This window comes from Anabas testudineus, chromosome 23 (genome assembly GCF_900324465.2).
Source record: "Anabas testudineus chromosome 23, fAnaTes1.2, whole genome shotgun sequence".
Classification (NCBI taxonomy): Eukaryota; Metazoa; Chordata; class Actinopteri; order Anabantiformes; family Anabantidae; genus Anabas; species Anabas testudineus.
Genome location: NC_046631.1, coordinates 2,121,070 through 2,144,325, shown reverse-complemented (window position 1 = coordinate 2,144,325; position 23,256 = coordinate 2,121,070). Strand labels below are relative to the sequence as shown.

Genomic DNA, 23,256 nt, shown 5'->3' with positions numbered 1-23,256 from the left:
TTGAGTCCTAAATTGTTTTTTTTACATGTAGTAACTTGAAGGCATCCTGTGTTTTACTGTAACAGCACAGCAGAAGGTGTGATTTCTCTTTTTTACTAAAATATCACCTGACAGTATTTACAATAAAACATGTAACAACAAACATGATACTACAAATTGACCAGCGATGGTCATTCTTACAAATTTAAATAGTTACACAAAAAATACAGCTGAGAATAAAGTACTCACGTACCAGGACAACTGCTCATCTATCCTGATGTTAGCGTCACATTAGAAACACAGCGTCTGATCAGTTTTCCAAAATTCTATGTTAGATATCACACAGTGAAGTCATGCAGGAGCAGCTTAATTTAAATAAAAAAAAAAAAATAGAACAACAAAAATATTCTGTGACTGACAGGACTAAGGCTGTAAAAACGTCAGGTTTTTATCCAATCAGAAATCAGCTATCTCACTGCTTTGGGCACTTAGAATGTAACAGAGTTGTCAGCCAGCACCTCTGCTCAGTGTGAGTGATTGTTTAGTTCATCTTTAGTGTGATGCTGGAGAACTCGAGTCCATCGCTCCTACAGTTAGTTTATGGGATTGCCTCCATTGGCAGTTCCAGATCGACACAATCTGTTTTTGGTTACAGCTGTCGCCTCCTCTCAGGTCGTATCGTTGTTTTTAGCGGCAGCCGGGCGGAACTTTTGGCAGTGCAGCACAGCGTCGTGGACTGTGGGGAACATCATGTCTGTGCTCATGACACCGGTGAAGAACTGTAAGGCATCCAGCTCAGCCAGCAGGGCCCCTGGTAGAGGGCAGAGATAAAAAGCAGTCAGACCAGTTTACATGAAGCTCAAATATCACAGCAGCACTGTTACTGTGCTTTGTCATCATGATCACTTACTGTTGCAGCCGGCTATGACCACCTGCACATCCACAGCTGCGTATTCTTTAATGACCTGCACAAACAGATGCACACTTACAGATACGAAAAACATCCTACCAGCTTTTCTACTTAAATTGTAGCAGCACATAAAGAGGCTGAACACTCCGTGTCTAGACACCTGACTATTACAAACCTGTTTGATGACTTTAGCTCCCACTGAGTCGATGAAGTTGGCAGACGTCCAGTCCAGGATGATGGAGTGGACGCTGGTCAAGGGTTCAAGGAAGATGGCCTCCTCCGTGTCCGACTCATCGTGTCTGTCCTGCAACTGGCCGTTCTTCTGCTCCTCGGTCACGTTTTGCGGCAAAACCTCGTGGGTCACCCCCTGCTTCTTGTACTAGAACCAGTCAGACAAATCAGCAACAAGATAACTTGATCTCTGGAGAATAATGTGACGATGCGCAAAATTCTATCAATTAATTTCAGTGTTTTAGAGCCACAAGGGCTTGAGAAATATCAAAGCCGTTTTTCAATCCCTCTGGAATTTAAACAATCCCCTGCATAGCCCACACACTAATGCAAATATGCAGCAGCACCTTCAGAAAGTGTTCACACCCCTTTACTGTTTAATGTTGAATGAATGCACTTGACATCAGACAAACTGAACGGTAGTTTAGAAAGGTGCACATACAACAGAGTTGAGTGTGCACAAACTGAAGCAGACTTAGTACTTTCTCAAGCCCTTGTACACTGTAAACAAAGCTGACAGTTGCAGTCAGGGATAGAAGAAAAGGAAAGGAGGACTCACTCTGACACAAATCTTGAGTGGAGAGTTGTTCTTGCTGTTCACCTTCTTCTGTTTTCTCTGGGCTTTCTGGGCAGCTTGTAACTGTTCAGGGCTTATTCCAGTCTGTAAAGGAATTTTAAAGTTCAGACCTTTTATTGCATTTCATTAGGGGTGCATTACACCTCCCACATAATAGCAGCTTCTTGACGCCCAGAAGATCTTATGTTTCGTGTTGTAAGACAACCTGTTGCTTTACATGCTGCGTGTATGTAAGCTGTGTCTGTACTGTACTGTGAGTAGCAGCTCTGGTGATGTGTTCTGGGACATTACAGAGTGTAAGTAAACTGTGATGTGAGGTCCCCTGGTATTTTTCAAAGCGGTGAAAAGCCAAACAGCATTTAGTGTTCCATTTCAAAAATGTAAAAAACTAACCATGATGGCAGAAGAAGATTGGTGGATGGACAAACCGTGGATTTGGAGTAACATTACACCACAATATTTTATCCTCTATTTATTTTAGTAACTATTTGACTTAAAACACACACACACAGCAGATGTGATCACCTTCTCCTTAAGAGCATTCACATAAAGGTCACTGTTGGCAAAGTAGATTGAAGAGTTGCAGTGGAAAATCTTAATCCCCTCATATTCAGCTGCCTGGGAAAAAAACACAAATCACAATCCTTCAGAGATCAGACAGATTGGCTGGGAAACGTTTACCGAGGGTTTAGACTGTGTTAGTGTGTTATGTGTTTTTACACACTCACCTCTTCATACTCATCCACATCACAGTACAGAGCTGTACCATTAACATGTCCTAAAACCGCACTTCTGGGACTGAAAGACAAAGAGGTCACAACTACCTCAATCAAATGTGCAGTATTTTAAACCAAATACTTTTCCTTGCATATCTGTAGTATGTCTGTCCATACGGAGGGAACACAGATGCAAACAAATAGAAACACACAGGCTAAGAACAAGTAGCTGCACATTATCTGTACCTCTGTGTTCTGTAGATGACTGTCAATATGGCAAATGCGATGGCAACCAGGAGGCCGTAATCCAGGCCCAGCAGCACAGACGCTACGAAAGCTACAAGCCAGATAGCCTGAGAGAGAACAGGGAAACAGAAATAAACAAGCGTGGTGAGTGATAGCACAGTGGAAATATAAAGAGCGACATCCTCTTTTCCTCCTGTGAGAGAAACAGGCAGCTGGTAGAGGCCCATCATGACTTATCTGCCTATAATAATGGCTGAAACTAATTACAGTTCATGAGACGACAAAGGTTTCCAAGGTGCACTGTGTAGTTGAAATAAACACTGATAAGATTCAATTTCCTTGCGTTACAAGCACACAATGTCTCTGACACTGTACACTTACTGAAAAATAAATATTTCCTAAAGAAAGAAACAAAAGCAGTTCAGCTCTTTTTGCTGTGCTACTTCAAATAGTCCTAACACTTAGGAGTCAGTTGAGGTTTGCACATTTTTACATTTACTACAACTTGACAGACTGACCAGTTCAATCTTACTCGTCCTCCACAGAGTAAAAATGTCTCTGAACTGTCGGAACATCCCCATCAGGTTGACCATGACGATGGCAGCCAGCACCGTCTGCAAATCAGAACGTGACACAATAACAAAACAACAAAATAACACTGAGAAGAAAATAAATTGTGTCTGCAGCTCCACCTGTGACGCCCAGCGGCCAGACAGGAAGCCGCAAGCTGTGCGTCATCAGGTCCACAGCTTCGCTCACCTGAGGGAGTGGCTGGAAGACGAAACCGATGGCTACCACCACCAGCAGTACCACGAGAGACGCCACGAGTCCTGCAATCTAAACACACACGCCAACAGTGCGTCGAGTGTGTCAATATCACTCCTTGTTGTAGTTATGGTTTTACAACACCAATTTAAACTGGGTAGATAGTGTAATTGTTTCTTAAGTGTGTGTGTGTGTGTTTATGTTCTTGTATGGCCATCAGACTGAGGACTGATTTTTATTTTATACCATTACGTGAGGACTTTTTGACAAATAAAGGAAGGTCTTCACTTTCTTGTACGCTTTCAGGTGGCTTTTATTAGGTAAAGGCTTTGCTTTAGAGTTAAAATAAGGTTTTACGTTAGTGTTGGGGCAGGAGAATGCATTGTCTACGCCAGAGTTTTTTCATTTTGATGGCCATATAAGTGTGTGTAAGTGAGGTACCTGCGTTTTTCCTCCTGTGCTCTCCTGGACCAGGCTTCTTGACATGGAGCTAGTGATGGCGAAGGTTTGAAAAAAGGAACTGATGAAGTTGCACAGGCCGAGGGCAATAAGCTCCTGGAAGCAGAACAAGTAGAAGGTTATCCTCAACAGATTCCAATCAAGATAACAGAGTAACAGTTTCAACCTGTTCTGCAAGTTCTTATGCAGTAAGAAAAAAACAGCTCAGTCATGCTCAGAGTGATTACTCCCCTTCCAGTGTACAAAACATTAACTACAAAGCTCCACATGTGATCAGATACTGGTAAACAAACGACCCAAAAGTATCCTCATTCATTTATTTATTGTGGAAATTATCCCATTTTAAATATGTGTGTTGGCGACAAGTAGCAACGTTCTTTTTGGAGAGAAGTGGTTTCTTTTTCCACCTTCACTGTGATTGTTCTCCTGATGGAGAGACCTCTAGTTTCTTAGATGACCTCCTGGTCTATTACACACTTTGCTCTTGGTGCGATCTCTCTTGGTTGACCATTCGTGGAGAAGGTAATAATAGCTTCAATTTTTACATGACCTGTCAACTTGAGTCAACTGATGGAGTCCAAACTCTTCAGAAATTCCTTTGTAACCTTCTCCAGCCTTTTTAGAAACCTCTTTTGTATGAGCCCTGACACACTTCAACAAACCTACTGTATATTATTTAGAATTTTATATATATAATTTTATAATGAAGATTTGTCTTCTTTACATAAAGCAGGGCCTCCTACACTCACACCTGACTCTTAATTCCTTATTCAAATCGATGTATTGATAATTAGAGAGTAACATAATTTTGCCACACATAAATATTTAAAGCTAGATCATATTCTTCAATAAATAAAATGTTATTATCTCATATGTTTAATTGGTTTCCCTTTATTTTTTAGGACCTAATAATTGATACTTTATTAAATCTTTGTGGGCAGGCTGCCCCATTGAGGCGCCAACGATTCTATGTTTAGTGTGATTTCCAGGGACACATGTGGCCAATCAGGGGGAACTGGGAATAGAACCGTTCGTAGGTGACTGCCATACCCACTGAGACATGGCTGCACATCATAACACATCTGCTGCTCAGACTTTGAACTGAACAGAACAACCACAGCTGGGGGAAACCAGTCATCTCTAATCCTGATTGATAAGATAAGAAATCAGGTTTGTGCTTTCACATGATCTATGAGAAATCAGATTATGGAACAATGTGAACTATAACCCGGCGAGAGTTAATTATGCCGGGAAATTCTCAGACGTCTACACCCACCTGGTTGCCATCCACAGCGTAGCCATGTTTCAGGGCAAAGATCTTGGCAAGTGAAATGTCCATTGAGAATCCTACAATTGCTACGGCGAAGGAGTCCGTGATGACATTGGGAAACAGAGAGAAGTTTTGGACAGCGGGAGCGGAAAGCCTGAGAACATGTAAGAAAACACTTGCAGGACATCCATCCCAGTGTGTAAATATTTTCAGCTAAAATGTTATTGATGGTTTCTTTTTACAGTTTGATGTGCGGAACAAGAGTCTAAAATGACAAAAATAATACAAAACACGAGTTCTACATTAGTACATTCAGATCTCCCATGACAGAAATACACCCCTGTAAATTCCAGAATCTTCCAGAAATCCCCCCTGACAAAATGAGAACCTAAAATTACCCTGTTGGTATATCCCCAACCACATCCACCTTGTAGTCCGCTGACAGTGACATGCCGTACGAGACGCCTGTTGACACAATGACCACGATGATCTCTCCAGGAATGGGAACAGGCAGTTTCTTTTTGAAGCGCTCATTGAGATCTTTGATCACAAACAGGAAGACGAGACACACCAGGCCCAGGATGAAAGTGACCACATTGGTGTTGGTGATCCCACTGAGTACCGCCTTGACGGACTGGGGCATGAGAAATAGGACAGCGTCACCATTTGTAATACATGTCAGTGAGGTCTCTGTTAACCAGACATGCAGGTTAGAAGTAAATGTACATGTATGTGTAAAATGCTCCTGATTCTTCTTGCACTCTTTCCACCAACAGATACCATTAAACTTACATAAACAGCAGAGAGGGGTCCACCAAAACGCTGTGTCTTCACGCCCAGCAGGTACTTCAGCTGGGAGATGACGACGTGCATGGATGCTGCTGTAGTGAAGCCTCGCACCAGGGGCTCTGTGAGGTAGATCGCCACAAAGCCAAACCTGAGAACACCTAAAAGTACCTGAGAAAGAAGGAAACAGGTCACGCAAGCAAGAGTTAAGATAAGGGCATAAGAACAAAACTTTATACTGTAGCTCAGTTTCAAATATAAACATTAAGTGTGGAAGGATCAACAGTGTCTCAGACGCTCCACCTTTGGGTAAACAGTGATTTTTGAGCGTGAGAAGATTTGATGAGGTGTATCACACTATCACATTACTGTTGTTCTACAGACACTCTGCGGGCACTGAAGGCACACAGAACAAAATCAAGTGTGTTGGTTGTTTTGAGACTGACCTGGATGATTCCCACCAGGGATGTGAGCACCACAGCCACCTGGACCCTCCTTGCATCGCGAGCCTCCTCGTCCACAAAGGCAGACGCATTGGATCCATTTGCAGGCAGGACATAAAACATAGAATCTGGGGCTTCTCTCACAGCAACACTACCAATCATCAGACTTATGACAGCGAAGGTGCCTGCAGGAAACACACACATAACAAAAGGGAAGTAGAAGGGTGATTAGTACATGCAAAAAAAAAAAAAAAAAAAAAAAACTGGTCCCGTGTGTAATTTGTGAATCTGCTTCCCTTTTGTGTGGCACATACACGGTTGCCGTCTTAGCTGAGCAGCATGAGCTTGGCACTGACTGTGGAAAGCATCTGGGTGTGTGTAAAGGCCACTGGCTGCCTCAAAGCAATTCATTTAGACCAGGACAAACATTAACAAACCTAACAACATGGGCATGGGATACATTTGCCACAAATATACATTTCCTCACAAACTAATAATGACATATTTTATTGATGGGGGAATCATAAATGAGGGTCAAAAAAGCTGATAACACTCTCTTGTTTGGTTATGAGGAAAAGAAGATGTAACCATATGCATTTAACCCTGCATTTTATCCCCTCTCTACTCTACTTTGTTCCTTACTCATACATGCGTGAACACTGTGCTTGGGTTTTGCCTCTCATATGTTTGCATAGCTTTTCCACCTTCCTGGTATTCATGGTGGAGAGCAGGTTGCGTGGCTGCAGGCCTGTCTGTTGCCTGGAGGTTGCACAATGTCCTCCCTGATAGCTTTCTTCATAGGTCTATAACTGTATTATTGTCATTTTGATAACATAATCAAAATTTACTTTGTTGCCTGCTCTGTACACACATCTATTGCACATATATCTGTCCCAGAAGAGGAATCTCTCCCCTCTTCCTGAGATTACAATTTTTTTCCTATTAAAGGGTTTTTGGGGAGTTTTTCCTTTTTAAGGAAGAGGATGACTTGTTTTACAAACTAAAACTGCATCAAGCAAATATGTGATTTATGTTGGGCTACATAAATAACATTTGATTTGAGGGTTGTAACAGTAAATTAGAATAATAAAATGCAGCAGGTGTTTATGTGTGTCAGCAACAGATAGTAACAACTGTTAAATGAAAGTCAAATATCCTTTGCATAATCAACTAGTCCAACTTGAAATACTCTAAATAAAGCCTACTGCAGTAAACACAGAGAGTACTAACAAGAGGTAAAAACTTCAAGTGTTGACACAAGATACAGCCGTGATGTGGTGGTCTGTTGTAGTGGGTGGATATCTCAACCAAATCAGACTGGACCAGGAGGTACTGAAATTTTGCTCAAGTTGGGTTTAGCCAGGTAGGTCCAACTTTGGGCTAAATAGATGTAACTGCAGTTATAATTCTGACCACACCAAATAAATGAGAGGACTGGAGCATTCAAAAGTCTGTTTCTTTAATGGCCAGAGGAGACTGATGTTTCAACCCATAGGTTATGTATGAGAGACGTATTAGCACCATACAGACTCAACTGAGTCTTGTTCAGACTTGAAATACAACATGCTTGTTGCGTTCAGTCACCACACTCTCTGGCTTGGCTTGGGTTTGGATGGAAATATGCTGCCTGATCCATACTGTAGCATGTTACCATCTCTAACACATTTACAGTGCTGTGAAAAAATGTTGGCAAGATGTCCAGGTCCTGAAGCCCAGACTATCTCACTACGACCATCATGTTTGAGTGTTGGTATGATCTTTTTTTTTTTTTCTTTTAATTTTATGAAATGCTGTGCTAGTTTTAAATCAGATGTAAGGGGACACACACCTTCCAAAAATTTCAACTTTTGTCTCATTAGTCCACAGAACATTTGCCCAAAAGTCTTTGTAATCCCTTCTAGATTGATACATGTCAATTCTCATGATTGATGAAGAGGGGTGCATTATTTTTTCCACACAGGTAGTAGGTAGTAGGTTAGGATAGTTTTTATTTCTCATTGGCAAATGAAATAATCACATAAAAACTGTATTTGTTTGATGATCTGAATCATTTAAATGTGCAATATGCAAATTAATATATTAAAGAAATCAGGAAGGGGGCATATACTTTATCACAGCACTAAACTTTACTTAGATCTGTTGATTGCAGGAGGAAGCAATAGTCTGAAAAAATGCAAAATCAGTTCACTTCATATCTAAACCTGTGCTTCGTGTACTAGTGCTTCCGTATATGATTAAATGTTTGCAGTTATACTTCAGCGTATCCACAACTTGTCAGAATATGATCTTAACTTCCTTGAAGCTCATAATATCAGATTGACACTCTTAATAAAATATATTTCACACAATGACAGGAGTTTATTTTGTTTTTCCTTTTCTTATTTCATAAATATGCGCCTGCTGATTCAAACACCCCTTAAAATGTCCATTCTTCTGAAAAAAACCTAACACACCTGATTATAATAGACCGAGGTTGTGGACATATATGCCTAAAAGGAAAGGTAACTCAGGCTTTGCTTTTTATTGAAACATTATTGTGTTATCTTAAAACAGTCACTCAGACACAGTCTCTTATCAGGAATATGTTGCAGGGCAAACAGAAAACCAAGCACCACCACCCTCCATCAAGTATTACTATGGCTGAATCATGGGCATGTTTCACCTTAGTCCTGCTGACACCTAGGTCTGGTGCTGTACAGTATCAAGTCTGTTGAAGCTGCAGGGTCATGACCTTAAGAGCCTGTATAAGCTTCTCCCTTTGAATGAAAAGGCCATCTTCCCCAGCACTTGAACAGCAGCCCAGTTATTCCCCTCTCGCTGTCTGCCAGGAGTTCAGGGATCATCATTTGCACAGCAACCTACTATCAGGCAAAATCTTAACAGTGCGACCAACTGCTTCCTGCTGTGTATTTGTTCAGATCAGATCATTTGTTTAAGGCTGAGCAAGCTTAGTTTATTGTAGCCATTTGTCAGATAGACTCATTACTGCTGTTACTGCTGACATGTGTGAGGGCTTGGAGCCACTTCTAAAGTAAGAAAGTAGATGAGTGCGTGAGATGGCAGAGGGTGGGGTCACTAAAATTACACAATCTAAACTGCTCATGTCAGATGAGGACAGAGAAACTTTTCATCCATGCCCCCAACAGAGAACTTGATCTTTCATCACTGGATTGTAGTGAAACCTAGGAATCTTCAGCCAGTTAAGCAGTACAGTGCCTGTGTGTCTGTGAGAGAGTGTGGAGAACAACCTGGCTGCGTGAAAAGCCCACTAGCTGGCTTTAAAAAGATTAGCACATACAATCTTCCAAGTTATTATTAATTAATCTAAACAATCACCAATTTAATTTAGACCTAGAAATATTTTGCCAAAGAATAAGTTAATGTTTAGCCCTTTCCTGCCTATTCTATCAATTGTGAACTTAAATCTACATATTGTATCACATAGGGTTGGACTATTCCTGGAATTTGTTTGATAAAATAAGTTTAGGGAAGTGCCAAAGGTCAGGTCATTTCATAGTTTGAGATATGGATATAATAGTAACTTTTTTTTTTTTTTTAAATCCCTTCCCTCAACAGCTATTGTCCCATCGTGACTAAGCAACTATTAACCACACAAGGCAGGTCTGTCAAGTTTTGACAGAATTGTTCCCAGCACTAAATGGTCTGCTTAGCCTTTCTTGAGCTGCTGTGATGGAAGCTGTAACGAGAAGTATCTGAGCAGGACGTCCAAGGCCAAAAACCACATCATTAGCTAACTTAATTATGGTGAGGGGTTACAGGTTCAGTTAAAGTTTACAATATGCACTTTCCCTGTGTAGTTGTGGTTGACCAACATTGGTTTTTCAGTGGCCAACACTAGTCTTTAAAGAGCAGGGAGGCGGACAGCTGATACGTAATGCTGATTTGTTTTTTCTGTTACAAATGTTAATAATTCCAAAGGAGTAGGAAATTAGCTGAATCTTAATGAACATTCAGTAAATTATAAAATTACTGTATATTAATTATTCCAAAATTAAGTATTAACACTAAGTGTTCCAAATCTTTAAAAAAGTTTTCAGAAACATGGATGACTTAAACTCATACTGTCCCTGAACATGTAACCAGTAAAGATAGTCACTCGTGCTACAAGGCGTCCACCAGTGTGCAGCAGACCAGCTTACAACATGAACAGAGGAAATATCTGATTTCTGGGAGATTTTACATTTGCTTGTTTGTTTGTGTTTTGATTAACTATTTTTATTGCTTTTTTAAACGCTTTTATTGCACATACAGTAACAAGTCAAGTGTAACGACGTACAGTCTAAGCATAAGTCTCAGCTCACCTGAGGTCTATGTTATCTTGTCTGCTCTCGGCTCAGGCAGAGCAGACACAGAAGAAAGGCTGCAGCAGAAACACTGGACTCTAGATTCAGACCCACAGACATTTTCAATGTCTTACACTGTAATCAGTCACATGTATGAGTGAAATGCTCTCAGTGCAGACTATAGATGTGGGTGCAGACATTTGTTTCTATTTGGCTGGTATTAAGCAAAGAACATTGGTGGATACTGATTAGTCACAAATGTCAAAGATTAGGTTGACCATGGTTTCAACGTGCATAATAAGCAACAAGAACCAGTCAGTTGAAAATATGTGGCATAACCATTTAAAACAAGTCAGGATGACAAGTAAGAAATTCAAGTGCCACCACCAGCCACCATCATCACTGTAACATGTGCCATGCAAGAACGGAAGTCTCAATGTGCATAGCAACCAGACAACATAGTTTTGTCATATTTGACACAGTATATTTTGTAAATAACATCTTGCAGAGCAATACACTTAGGGGCATGAAGTGAGCCGTGGGTAAATCTGCTACAAGAAGCTTTAAATTTATTTCTCACCTATTGACACATGTCTGGACGTCCCAAAAAAGGTGTAGAGCAGGACAGGGTAGAACGACGAGTACAGACCATAAACCGGAGGCACAGCAGCCAGCAGAGCGTAAGCTAGACCTGGGCAGAGACAGAGAGAGATGAAAATAAACTGATTAGTTCCAATAACAGAGTGATTGCCCCACAACTTCACAGCTACAGATATACAAAAACAAAGACAGCATGAAGCCGATAACAGCCCCACAGGAGTTGTCAGCCGGCTCTTTCTCACTACATGACTAGCCTAGCTCATGGCAACAGTACAAAACAGTGGGCCTGCTGGGGCTGCTTGGATTAACAGGTCACTGACCTTGAGGGAGTTGCACAACTGCAGTGCTGAGACCCGAGACCACATCTGAAAACAGGTATTGCTTGACCGGATAAGATGGCAGCCATGACAGAATAGGCAGGAAGCTCAGAAGTGCAGCCTTGGCCTTGTGTGACGAACATCTATGAAACAAGACAAGGTGAGCAATTAACTGAGGCTTTTTGAAAGGTGTACTTCATAACGGTTGTGAATACAGTCAGCATGTGATATGAGACAGTACATACAGTATCTACTAACTGACATCTATATATACACACTCTGTTTCTCCAGAACGACGCCAAATAAAAGCTCTTTAACCTTGAGTTATCGTAATTCTCAAAATGAGAAGGCTTCACCCACGTTTGGTGGTTGTGTTTTCACATGCCGCCACGTGCTAGCAGCAGTCAGTCAAGGTGCTCAGTCATTCGTTAATCATACAGTCTCCTATGAGCCTGCACAGCAGGACTAACAGGAATCATCAATTCTAATGCAAAAGCTGGAGGCAGGAAGGAGATGGAGTTTATATAACTGGCAAATGTCACCAAAGCTTTCTGATGGATCCATTAATGATTACTGAACTATTTCAACAGTTGATTAAACATTTAGTTCAAAAGGAACAGTGATCAAACATTCTTTCTATGTTATATCATTAATCGGGGACCAGACATCACTAAAATGTCTGGATGTCACCTTGTGTTCTGGAAAACGGAGATTGGCATTTTAGTTCTACATGTGTAATCTAATCACAAGGACGCTGCGATTGTGGTTGACATCATTTGTGTCAAATCATGCAGCCCTAATCAGAACATTTCAGTTCAACAAAAAAGAAATACAATAAAAGCATCAGTAATTGTCTGGCACATACATATCTGGCACTGGGATTATGAGCATACCTGGATTCACTGTATTCTTAAGGCTTCACATTTTCATAAAGTTTTTATTGGTAGCTTCAATTGCATCCAACTTGGTCTTCCCAAACTTACCGGAAACACTGTGCCAGCCTCTGTCGGAAGGTGGTGGAGTTCTCTTTGTGGTGGAGAAGCTGCGACCGGATGAAGGTTTCATCGTACACCGGGCGCTCTATCCTGTATATCAGCTGTGATTCTGAATCCTCCCTCACTTCCACTTCTTGTTGTTCCATAGTAGAGGAAGCAGGGCATATAGTGCTGAGTCAGTGGGTATGTCTCTCCGGTGTTATCTCTTCTCCGTCATTGTTCTCGCCGTTATATCTTCATTCCTGTAACTGCTCCCTCTTTAATGTGTCTGCACTTCCTTCCGCTGCTCAGAGGACCAGAGAAGACAATATTAACATTATTTAAAGCCTGACTGGCTTTTGGTTCAGTATTTTCAGGTAATAACAGATATAGACACGTTAACCAAGCAGGCCTGTGTGTTTGTGCATTTTTGTGCTGATAAGAGAGACCTCAAATGGATTTACAAGGTTACCGCCTTTGAGTCAATGTCTTTTTTAACAAATATTTGGGCTTTGTCCAGTTTATGCAACAGCAAGAGTTATATGGAATGTGATCTATTATTCAGACAAACTTTGCTGTACAAAAATCATATGATGTAAAAGCCCTGCAAACACATACATCAATCCATATACACAGATCCTCTGCAACATCCACGCCAGCTGCTAGTTTAGCACTCTGAGCAGTCTGCAGGTGGGCAGCTGGTATAAGCATAAAACACATATGACCTGTTTCCCATGCTGGCAGATGGTGTTAATGTTGTGGCTGATCTGTGGTGCATTTTAATTTCAGTTCTAGTTTGTTTGTGCTGTAGAAGTAAAAAAAAAAAAAAATTACAGGTGAACTCCACTAAAAATGCTGCGTTCAAAGTCAGACAGGAAAGATGTACAGCAACAAAGAAAGTGGTACAAGTTCATCTAAAGTATGGTAGTGTAAGACAAACAGGTGATGGCAACCACTTTTTAAAAGCCATGCTTGTGTTCTCGGGATGTAAGATTTGAGTCATATGTTTTGCTCTGTGTTTTTTATTGAGTATAACTTGTTTTCCCCTGTCAGAGTCCAACCATCAGCTTTCGCAATTCAATCCAACTCCCCCGACGCGTGAGCGCGCTGACAGCCGCTAACCACCTTCCCGTTTCCACTCTCGTTGGTTAGCTAGCTAGCACGATACTGATAAAAGACACATTGAACAAATTCATTTAAAAACTGGACTATTTACAGATATCAACCTGTGTCCAAGCAAGGTTTACAGCTGCTCGCTGTTACATGAGAGCACCCTTTCAGGCGCTCCATACTTTAGTATTTAAGCTAACGCAAAGATGCTAGGTAGACACAGGCTTACCTCCGTCCTCTTCCAGCTGCTGGGAGGATGCTGCCGGCTGAAGGTGAATATAAATTCATAAACGGACCTCTTGAGTTGAAGTTTAACAGAGGTTACGTCTTTTATGTACTAGCGGCAGCCGTGACCGCTTATGGTTACAGTAAAGATAGTCTATTATCGCAAGGATGAATTACTCTAGTGAAATTCTTTTTCACCTTCCGGTTTGCGAACATGGGAGTTGATCATCACGCATGCGCCGTCCCCGGCTGCAAACCTAAAACCCAAACCCAAGCGTTTGAACCCCTCAGCTTGTGATTGTGCCACATTTCTTCCTCGACAGGGGAGGACACCCAGCCAGGCGACATTCCGCTGACATTTGTGGGTTCCATCACGTGTCATGCCTGTTGCAAGCCAACATCGATTGTGTTTTTATGTTTTTTTTTTATTGCAGCTTCCATGATTCGAGTCGCTCCGCGACTCTGCGCTCACAACCCAAGTCAGAGTGAGAGCTCTTTGCCTGTCGAGGCTCTCTGGGAAGCTCCCTGGCTCCACAGTCATGTCCACTGTGACGTGTTCACGGTCACGGGGTTCGCTCCTGTGCCCTTGTTCTTCTCACATGGTCCAAAAAGAGCGCAGGGTATTTTACAGAACTGTTGCTTTGAACATTTACATAAATACAAATGACAACAAATCGCACAGACACACACGTCACCTCCCTTGTGACTGTCCTCTAACAGATTTCCAAATCACAACACACGATGATAATGACTCAAAATGTCTCTATCGTATAATTAGACGCCACTACACACATTTCTACCAACATAAGTCCTTAAAAATAATTATTAATAATTGCACATTGGAGATTTAATGCACGGATCTCGTCGGTGGTTCTGTATTAGCGCCTTGTTTCCACTAGGGGGCAGTAACAGTCAAAAAGTGAATTGCCCTTACTTGAGACACTAAGTTCTCATAAAACGTGTGTTTCACCTTTTAAATTGTCATAAAGACAAGAGAAATATATATATACCACATTGTTATGATATATGACAGAAAAATAGAGTAATAAAGCACCTTTTCAACATCTTTTATAAGCATGCAAAAGCATGAACTCCAATGTAAAATGAAGCCACGAAAATGTTGCCAAGACAACATGTTCTCATATGTGAATTCAAATCATTAAAATGATGCCAGATCTGGCCTTTGGTGTAAAAATGTGTTTTATGCTCATATATCATTCGTTTAAGAAAAAGAAGGCCAAGCAAATGATTAATAGCCCCAAACATAATAAATGGAAGGAAAGCAGGAACTAGTACGACAACCACCACTTTTCAATTGACCTCATTTATCAGTGCGGCCCATTTGTTGAATTGTGTCAGTCACCTCAGTCTTGGTGAAACAGTCTTGTTTAACTTTGCTTAAACCTTCAGCAAACTCTGTCTCAGTCAAAAGAAATGTTCTGGCACAGCCCTGCATCCAGCTGCTGTGCAGTTTACATCACTACCCGTAGCAACCGCCCCTGGATGTACCAGAACTGACAACAAAAGGCTTGTTTCCACTGCAGGAACTGTTCCTGGGGCACCAGGAACCCTTTGAAGAACATAACTCCTCTTCCTCTACCTTCATGTCCACCGAAGGAACCAGGGTACACATTCAGAGCCTGTAGCACTGAATGTGAACATTCACTAATATCAATTGTTATCTGTCGCTGAATGTTCTCTGGAACACGCACACACTGGAGGTTCTGGTCTGAAAGCACAAAACAACTTACAGGTAAATAAGTCCTGTGCGTGTGATGTTGTAAATAATGAGTCACTGGTATTGATGGGCTGTTGTTTTGTTCCAAGAGGCTGTAAATGTTATTTATTGCATTCTAAACACTGCTTAATCAGTTATCATGATGGGTTTTTTCTCTGTATCTTTCAGCCTTATCACTTCCCCTTCGTATCTTTAGCTGCTTCATATTTCTTTATGTTTTTACTCGTTGTCTGATGCAACTGTAGGTTTTTGGTTGCTGACCTTTAACCTTTTTGATGGCCAATGTTAATTAGTAGTTAATGATAGTTTTCTTTCAGCTGGTTTTAATCGATTACTGCCAAAGCAACATGCTTTTTTTTCTACATGTTTGTGCAGAGGTTATATCTAACACTATTCCACTGACCTTAATTCTCAGTATGATGCCCCCATTGTCGCAAGTGAGGTGATAATCACTTCCGTTTCAAGTCCTCACTTTTATTTATTTATAGATTATTAGATAATATGAGATAACATCTAGATAATTAACTGCGAAGTATTGCAAGTATATAGTAGATAGGGTCAAACGTGCTACCGGAAGTAATAATGTCAGTATTCTAGTGCTTCCATAAGCCCATAAATGGGTTGACTGGAGCATTCTAAACTCAACAACTTATTGTTTATTGTAATCTGGCTCCTAATTTGGCCCCCAGTGGCAGCAACACGAGCAACCACTATAACTCACAACTCACAGTTCAGGTAAATAAGGTTTGAGATCTAGTTTGAGATCCAGGACTTTTTAAATCCAAATTCTTCACCTGTTACAAAAAGGTCAAATGGAAGAACACAGCCAGAATCTATTGGCAAGGCATGGTCTACTGAAACTGATCCTCCCTCCAGCAGTGGTACTGCAGTCCACATATTTTGGATTTCTGCTTGGCTGTAATGAAGAAACACAGCCCTTATTCAGTTTACCTATTGTGTCTTTAATACTTCTTGGATCGTAGGCATCATGAAAAAGCTAAATTATTTGTGGCATCTCAATTGAACCTGAGCTACTTGTTCCTTTTATGAAGTAAAGTAGTGGTGGATCTGCAAGTATTGTTAAAATCTTCTTTACCAAGATTGAAGAACTGACAAAGATGATCAAAACTACTGAGGTTTCCATTTGCTTAGTTATTAAGCAGGAGGTGCTTGTTTCCCCCTACATGTCTGGATCCAAACAATACAGCAGCAGTGTAAGGTTCATTTATCTCAATTGTTTATGTACACTTCATATTGTTTATGAGTAAGGAAGTGTACATTATATATCACTCTGAAATTAGTGGAAAATAAAAATGTAAGCGGTCACAACAGTGTGTGTTTCTTTATGCCTCCCTGCCTTCTGGTTTCTTCCTTTAACAAGCATAATCTCATCAAATAATTGCTTTACTATGAAGTGAACAAACTACATTTACTGCATTCATGACAGTAGATCCAGAAGTAGGGTTTGTTACACAGTCAACGTGTCCCTGTGGAAGTAAAAAAGGAAGATCCTCAAGGGGGAGATACAGGACAGAGTCAAAGTAAAGGGCTGATGGTGTGTTTTTACAGTGAACGGGAAGCACAGAGTGGTTTGGCCATCAGTTGCAGGGTTGACCACTCAGCCCTGGGGAGGACACTGAACCCCAGGTTTGCTGCATAAAAGAGTTTGCCAAGCCACTAAATATGACTTTGTAGTTCAGTATGACTGATGCAAGATAAGTAACAAACAACCACAAAGATTCCAGGAAGGACATTTTCATCATGGAATCTTTTTTTCAGGTAGCTTCACAGTGGAGAGGTAGACAGAAAAGATGGGGAGAGATAGGGTGTGGTATGTAACAAAGGTCCGCAGCCGGACTCCAACCTCTAAAACAGGTTATTCTAACATGAGAAGTAACAATATAGCTACTATAGGTATAATTTGATGCAAATAAGTGTAATATTATAATACATATATTTTTAGACTATGGCTCTGTTTAAGTAGAAGTTTTTTTTGATACTGCCATAAAAGTTGCGATCAGGACAAACACAAGCCAGTTATATTCTTAGCGTTTGTTTTTACTATTTAGACCACATCATCCGTCTGTTGAGTCAACCCACATCTCCTGGCACAATCCCATTGTTCATTTCCTCCAGCAAATACCCGCCAACACCTGTTTACCTGTTTTGAGTGTGAGTTTAGAGACTGGACAGGAACACGATGATAAACATGGACCACGACTCATCGGCGGGTTAGGACTGCTCAGTGTGGCTGTGGTTGACCAGAATCATGAATACTTTGTTTCCTCCCGCGGATGGTCCACTGAACATCTGAAAACGTCACTGATACTGACGACAGAAGGACAAAAACACGCTGCTGTTATCTTTTGCTTTGGTTTATGAGACTCTTTATCCTTATAAGTACAAAGTTAGTACATATAAGCTTAGTTTACACATATACACACGTGGAAGCCATGATTTACAGTTTTGCATAATGTTAGGGTGTTTCTTAAACTGTTTCACAACACTAATAGGACATACCATAACTTAGGTACGAGTTATGTCTAAATTGAAACAACATTAGGCAACATTATACAAAGACAGACAGATTAAGTACAAGTACAAATATTAGCCGCCTGCACTGAATTATAGTTTATTATTATAAAATTAGCGTGCAATAAAAACATAACAAATAACAGACTTGTAAAACAGGGTTACGTAAGTAAGACGTTACATCATGTCAGAATTTTGGGAAGGGGAGGGAGTGGGACTGGGAGTATTGGGGAGGTTAAAGGTCTCCTCCAACTTTTCTGGAGTCAACCCAGTGACTCCAGAAAAGTTGGCATAGCAAGATCAGGTATTGCTGATTAAACATTTACTCCACAAGTAATATTCTTGTCATGAGGCTTCACTGGTCATAATTGTGCAGGTTTTAAGAAGATTCTCTATGCTTAATGATGATGATGATAATTATTAAATTACACATAACTCTTCTCCACTTCTTTTTTTTTTTTTCTAGCCTCTGGACTTTGTACCCCTTGTTGGCATTCACTCGCCGGCAAAAAAATAAAACGCTCTGAAGGCCTGGGTGTCAACATTATTCAACTTATACCACAACAATGTTTACCCTGTCCTCAGACATGACCGATGAAGCCACAGTGCACGTGTGCCACGGAAGCAAACACCCACACACATACACAGCTTTCTTCTCCCACACATAACCAACACCCCCCAAAAAGAAAAGGACAATTTAAAAATGAGGTTTGTGGTGGTTTGGTGAATGCTCGTGTTGGCGTGGCACACACTAGTAGTTTCAAGTGACTCTGCACAAACACAGAGGTTAGAGAATGAGATATGGTCAAGCAATAACTCCAAAGACTCTCCGGGCCTTATCGTGAGTTGAGTGACCTGTGTGTATCAGTAAGTGACATTTTAACTACTCAGTATTTACACTTTCCCTGCTGCGTCATGTGACTGTAAATCGGTTGAAAACGTTATAAATGCATGAACTTCATTTTTCTTTACTTTGAGTTTGCAGTAAGTTTACACAGGAAGGGAGGTTTAAAAAAAAAACATATCTTCATTATCAGTTTATGGTCATTTATGCTTTGACTGCATCTGTTATAAACGTAATCACAGCTATGAGATCCTTAAATCATCCTGTTGTTGCCAGCATTATCTCCACAGGTGGTTGTTATTATTTATTGCCTACGAGAGGTTTACAGTCTGTGTAATAAAACTGCTTTTGCGCGTTGAGCCTCATTTGGGAGCGTGCAATGTAGACAAACATTTTACTATGAAATTGCTTGAAGGAGTGTTTATTTGTATTTGTTTCTTGCATGTGCTAGTGAAGTAGTAGAACCTGGATTTGCTATGGTGAATTATGAGTGCAGGTTGTCTTTGCTGTGACTTTACTGTGTCTGCCATTATTTAATCTGTCCAATCAAACATACACTGTGTGTGTGAACATCTTGAGATATCAGGGCACAATTAAGCAATAAGCGTTATTAACGACATTATGTGTGTCAGACGTTTTATTGTAGCCTTCGATGTATTGCCAAATCTTTATTTTAAATCTTATCTACTGGGTATGCCTTATTCACTGTATTATCATCTTTTTTCGTGGAAGATTCCCAGTAGAAAAAGCACAAGTCTAAATAATAAAACAACCGATGACTGAACATATTAATGCATCCATAGTTACCATTATTGAAGTACTTTTCATAATTATTTTTTGAGCTGTGACTTTTGTACATTTACTTAAGCACCATTTTGAGTTTAAGTAAATGATCTGAGTACTTCTTTCACCAGTACCATGAGTTCAATTGTTTCGGGCTTATTTTGACTTTGTACCTGTGACAGCCACATGGCAGGGCCTGAAGCTACGTCAGTTGGCTCCAACAATGAATGGTGTGGAAAAGAATCATGATCTACTTGGTTTTCAAAAACAGCATAGCCGTAGTGCCTCCTCCAAAATATACTGCAACTACACATTGTGCAATTCTATTATTTTCCCCAATTTCCTTAGTCTGCCTCTTTACATGGAAAGTGTATTTTTTCCTCATGCTTATGGAAAAGGAACAGTTGTGACTACTCCATGAGAGATTTTACGGCGTTGCAACATCAAATGGATTACTCCAACATACTTCTCCCTTCACGTTCCCTCTGTCTCTCCCACCACATCGTGTTCACAGTGGCAGAGCATCCCAGGACACTTTGTGTTCTTAGGTTACAAGTGGTTCTTGTTCTCCGGAATATGCAGTCTGTTGATGACAGAGGGAGAAAAAAAAACAGGGCAAGCATTAATGATGTTTCTGTGAGTTGTAACTGAACTATTAGTAACTGATAAATTTCTTGATACTGTCACTGTTCATTTTTGCATGTAGTGTTATTTTCTTTTACATACTGTACACTCCACAAGATGTTTCAGTGGGCATCTATATATCACAATAATATCTACCTTATTAAAACCCTCACATACCAAAAGGAACTGTACTATTTAACTTTATTCCTATTATATCTATGAAACACTTTCTAATTTTTGAATATTTGAGAAAGATGTAATGTACTGATCAGGCTCAAACAACTAAAATAAGTTAAATTATGCTAAACATTTTAGAAATATTGCTTTTAAACAATAAATTACATTTTAATTATCAACCTGATCAACCAAACCTTTTCAGCTCAAAAGGTAGGCTATATTTGAATAATTTTCCAGCTTTATTATTTACTCACTTTGAAAGTGTAGAACTGTTTTAACAAACAAAAATTGAGTAGATCAAAGTTTCTGCCCTTAGTGTCTGCCATTTTAAGTTACTAATTATTTTCTATCGAGTCCTTTTAAACATATAAAGCTAATCATTTCATAATGTTTATTTGTAACTAAAATAATGTACTGATAGCATCCCCCACACATCTCATCTTTTGTGCCTGGCTAGATACTTTCTTCTGGGGCTGGCACTAAATCTAAGTAGCAGCTTTAGAGCATCAACTTTCTCCTTTCTCCGGTGTCATGATATCTGGAGCCGCTAGAGGTTCCTTAACTATACCACAGTACTGTGGTCGTGATCACCTGCTCACACAAACGACATAAAGACATTTTTACACAAGGACAGTGTTGCTAGATCATCTTAATGTGGTTCAATTATCTACGGTTAATTGAATCTTAACTTTGGTGAACTCTTCACTTTCAACTTTTCCCTTTAGCACAAATAAACGTCAGTGTTTGATTTTGTCTAATAGTCTCTAACAAACACACTGTGTAATGCTTTCGTCCCCCACTTTTGGATTTCTCCATGCAACAGCTCATTTTTAATACCAAAAAACTAAAGTTTGACAAACCCGCCTTTTCTAAATTAGCCCCAAATTGTCACCCGTTTGCAAATATAACATGCACACCCGTGAACTCGTTGGTCTTTCCCTCCAGTTCTCTTTTATGAATGGAAATAAATGCACACCAAAGGGGAACGTGGCTGATCTTTAGGAAACTGACAGGGCATCATTGTTCCAGAATTTATCACATATCAATCATTGCATTGCCGCTTATCACTGAGCATGGTGTGACACAACAAAGGCTGGTTAAACCGTCTGATCAAAGCTATAAAATGAGATCATGCCAGGTCATATATGGCCATTTATACAATAAACCGGAAGTTTACCCACAGGTTCGTCTGCCTGTGAGTTTAGCTCATTCTAAAAGCACCAAAAACATGCACATGCAAAATGAAACATGTATGTTGAGGTTTTGCCGTCCCAAACAGGTGTGTACTCCCACTTTCCCATGAACCTGGCCTGAACTGTGCTGGGTCTTCGACAAATAACGGAGGCAGGCATTACCTCCACTCAATTCTGGGTAGACACTTCAATAAGGTCATTCACACACTTTCCTCTCGTGTTTGCATTCCAGCTGAATGCACTGAAACCAGAGAGCAACAAGTCCGCCGCGCGCACACACACACACACACACACTCACACACACCTCGTACTCCTACAGTTTCTGCTCTTATCAGTTTGGCTGGAGTTGCTTTGCACTCGAAGGAAGAGTTCTTTCCCATTAGCTTTCTCTTCTGTCCACTTTGTTGAAGAAACACAAAAAAAGGTCAGTTAAGTTCACTCATTAATTTTTTAATCTTTCGATGTGTTTAACTTTACTGTTAGAAATCTGATTATCAGAGCAACGGGGTGTCTTATCACACACTGGATAAATACTTTTTGGAAACATATCTCCTAGATTCAGCGGATTATCCTAAATCAATCTTAGTTCCTGCAGCAAACTATTTTTAAACACCGCAATAGGACAACTGTATGCTGCTGACCTACAACAGTGTTTCCCCTCCTGAAAAGTAACTTGACTTCCAGTTCATAAGAATGACCTGCCCTGTCCTGTTCGTCCTGTGCACATCCTCCCTATCCTGCCCCATCATTACAATATCTAATACTCCTCAGGGGCGGAGAGCCTCCACTGAAAGTTACCGGTTGGATATCAGTAGGAACAATGGTCAAGGATAAGGCAGGAGTCCAGCAGTTGCGTGAATCGGAGACTTAATCATAATTGCTGTTAATAATTACAGTCGTGATAAGCAGCAGAGGAGGCATTTATTTATGGCAAACCCACCTGAGGTCCCAGTTGGTCTCCAGGAACTGGAGGAACACGAAGGGGCACTGAAAAAATTTTGAGCGGATTGGGCACCGTCAGGTATGTGAGCTAAACTGCTGTACTGCTGAATGAAGAAAATTTGACTGTTCTTTTTGAAGCTTTCCTAAGCAGCTGGAGTGAGCAAATTTAGGAAGTTAATATTTCCTGGAGTGATTCACCTCTTAAAAATGAAACTTGATTTTGGACAGAAAAAAAGTCAGGGAGCTGAGACATTTCACTGCTAAAACTTAAAAACAAGCCTCCCTGGTGTTAATCTATTTCTAGAGCTCAAATGGAGCCTGACAAATATCCTCCCCTCCAGGACAGCGCAGGTCCTGACATGGTTTATGTGTTCTTGTCTGTATTTGTGAGCCTGGACCTTTGTTGTTTGCTGTCAATGTCCTTTGATAAGTGATGCTCAAAGGCGAGACAGGAGCCTCCACCTAACCTAATGTGATTAATAATCTCAGAGCCACATAGAAAAGAAGCAGC

At 40.5% G+C, this 23,256-nt stretch overlaps 1 protein-coding gene across 1 annotated transcript; it reads right to left on the bottom strand.

Moving 5' to 3' along the window:
• Window positions 1-50: 50 nt before the first annotated feature.
• On the bottom strand, window positions 51-14,096 carry slc26a5 (solute carrier family 26 member 5). Its single transcript, XM_026363719.1, has 18 exons — window positions 13,917-14,096; window positions 12,587-12,881; window positions 11,607-11,746; window positions 11,267-11,377; window positions 6,386-6,567; window positions 5,946-6,110; window positions 5,552-5,787; window positions 5,160-5,307; window positions 3,866-3,979; window positions 3,419-3,496; window positions 3,178-3,273; window positions 2,660-2,766; window positions 2,426-2,495; window positions 2,223-2,315; window positions 1,680-1,781; window positions 1,065-1,268; window positions 890-944; window positions 51-790 (listed from the first exon to the last, which is right to left on the bottom strand). Exons 2-18 carry the CDS (start codon window positions 12,742-12,744, stop codon window positions 648-650), a joined length of 2,202 nt encoding a protein of 733 aa, XP_026219504.1. The 5' UTR covers window positions 12,745-12,881; window positions 13,917-14,096; the 3' UTR covers window positions 51-647.
• Between the last annotated feature and the right edge of the window lie 9,160 nt (window positions 14,097-23,256).

Excerpts from the sequence above, each read along its gene's own strand:
- slc26a5 (XM_026363719.1), bottom strand. The coding sequence starts at position 12,744 with ATGGAACAACAAGAAGTGGAAGTGAGGGAGGATTCAGAATCACAGCTG. Across the intron at positions 5,308-5,551 it reads GTTGGGGATATACCAACAGG|GCTTTCCGCTCCCGCTGTCC; the intron begins GTAATTTTAGGT and ends ACATGTTCTCAG. Across the intron at positions 3,980-5,159 it reads ACGCTGTGGATGGCAACCAG|GAGCTTATTGCCCTCGGCCT; the intron begins GTGGGTGTAGAC and ends TTCTGCTTCCAG.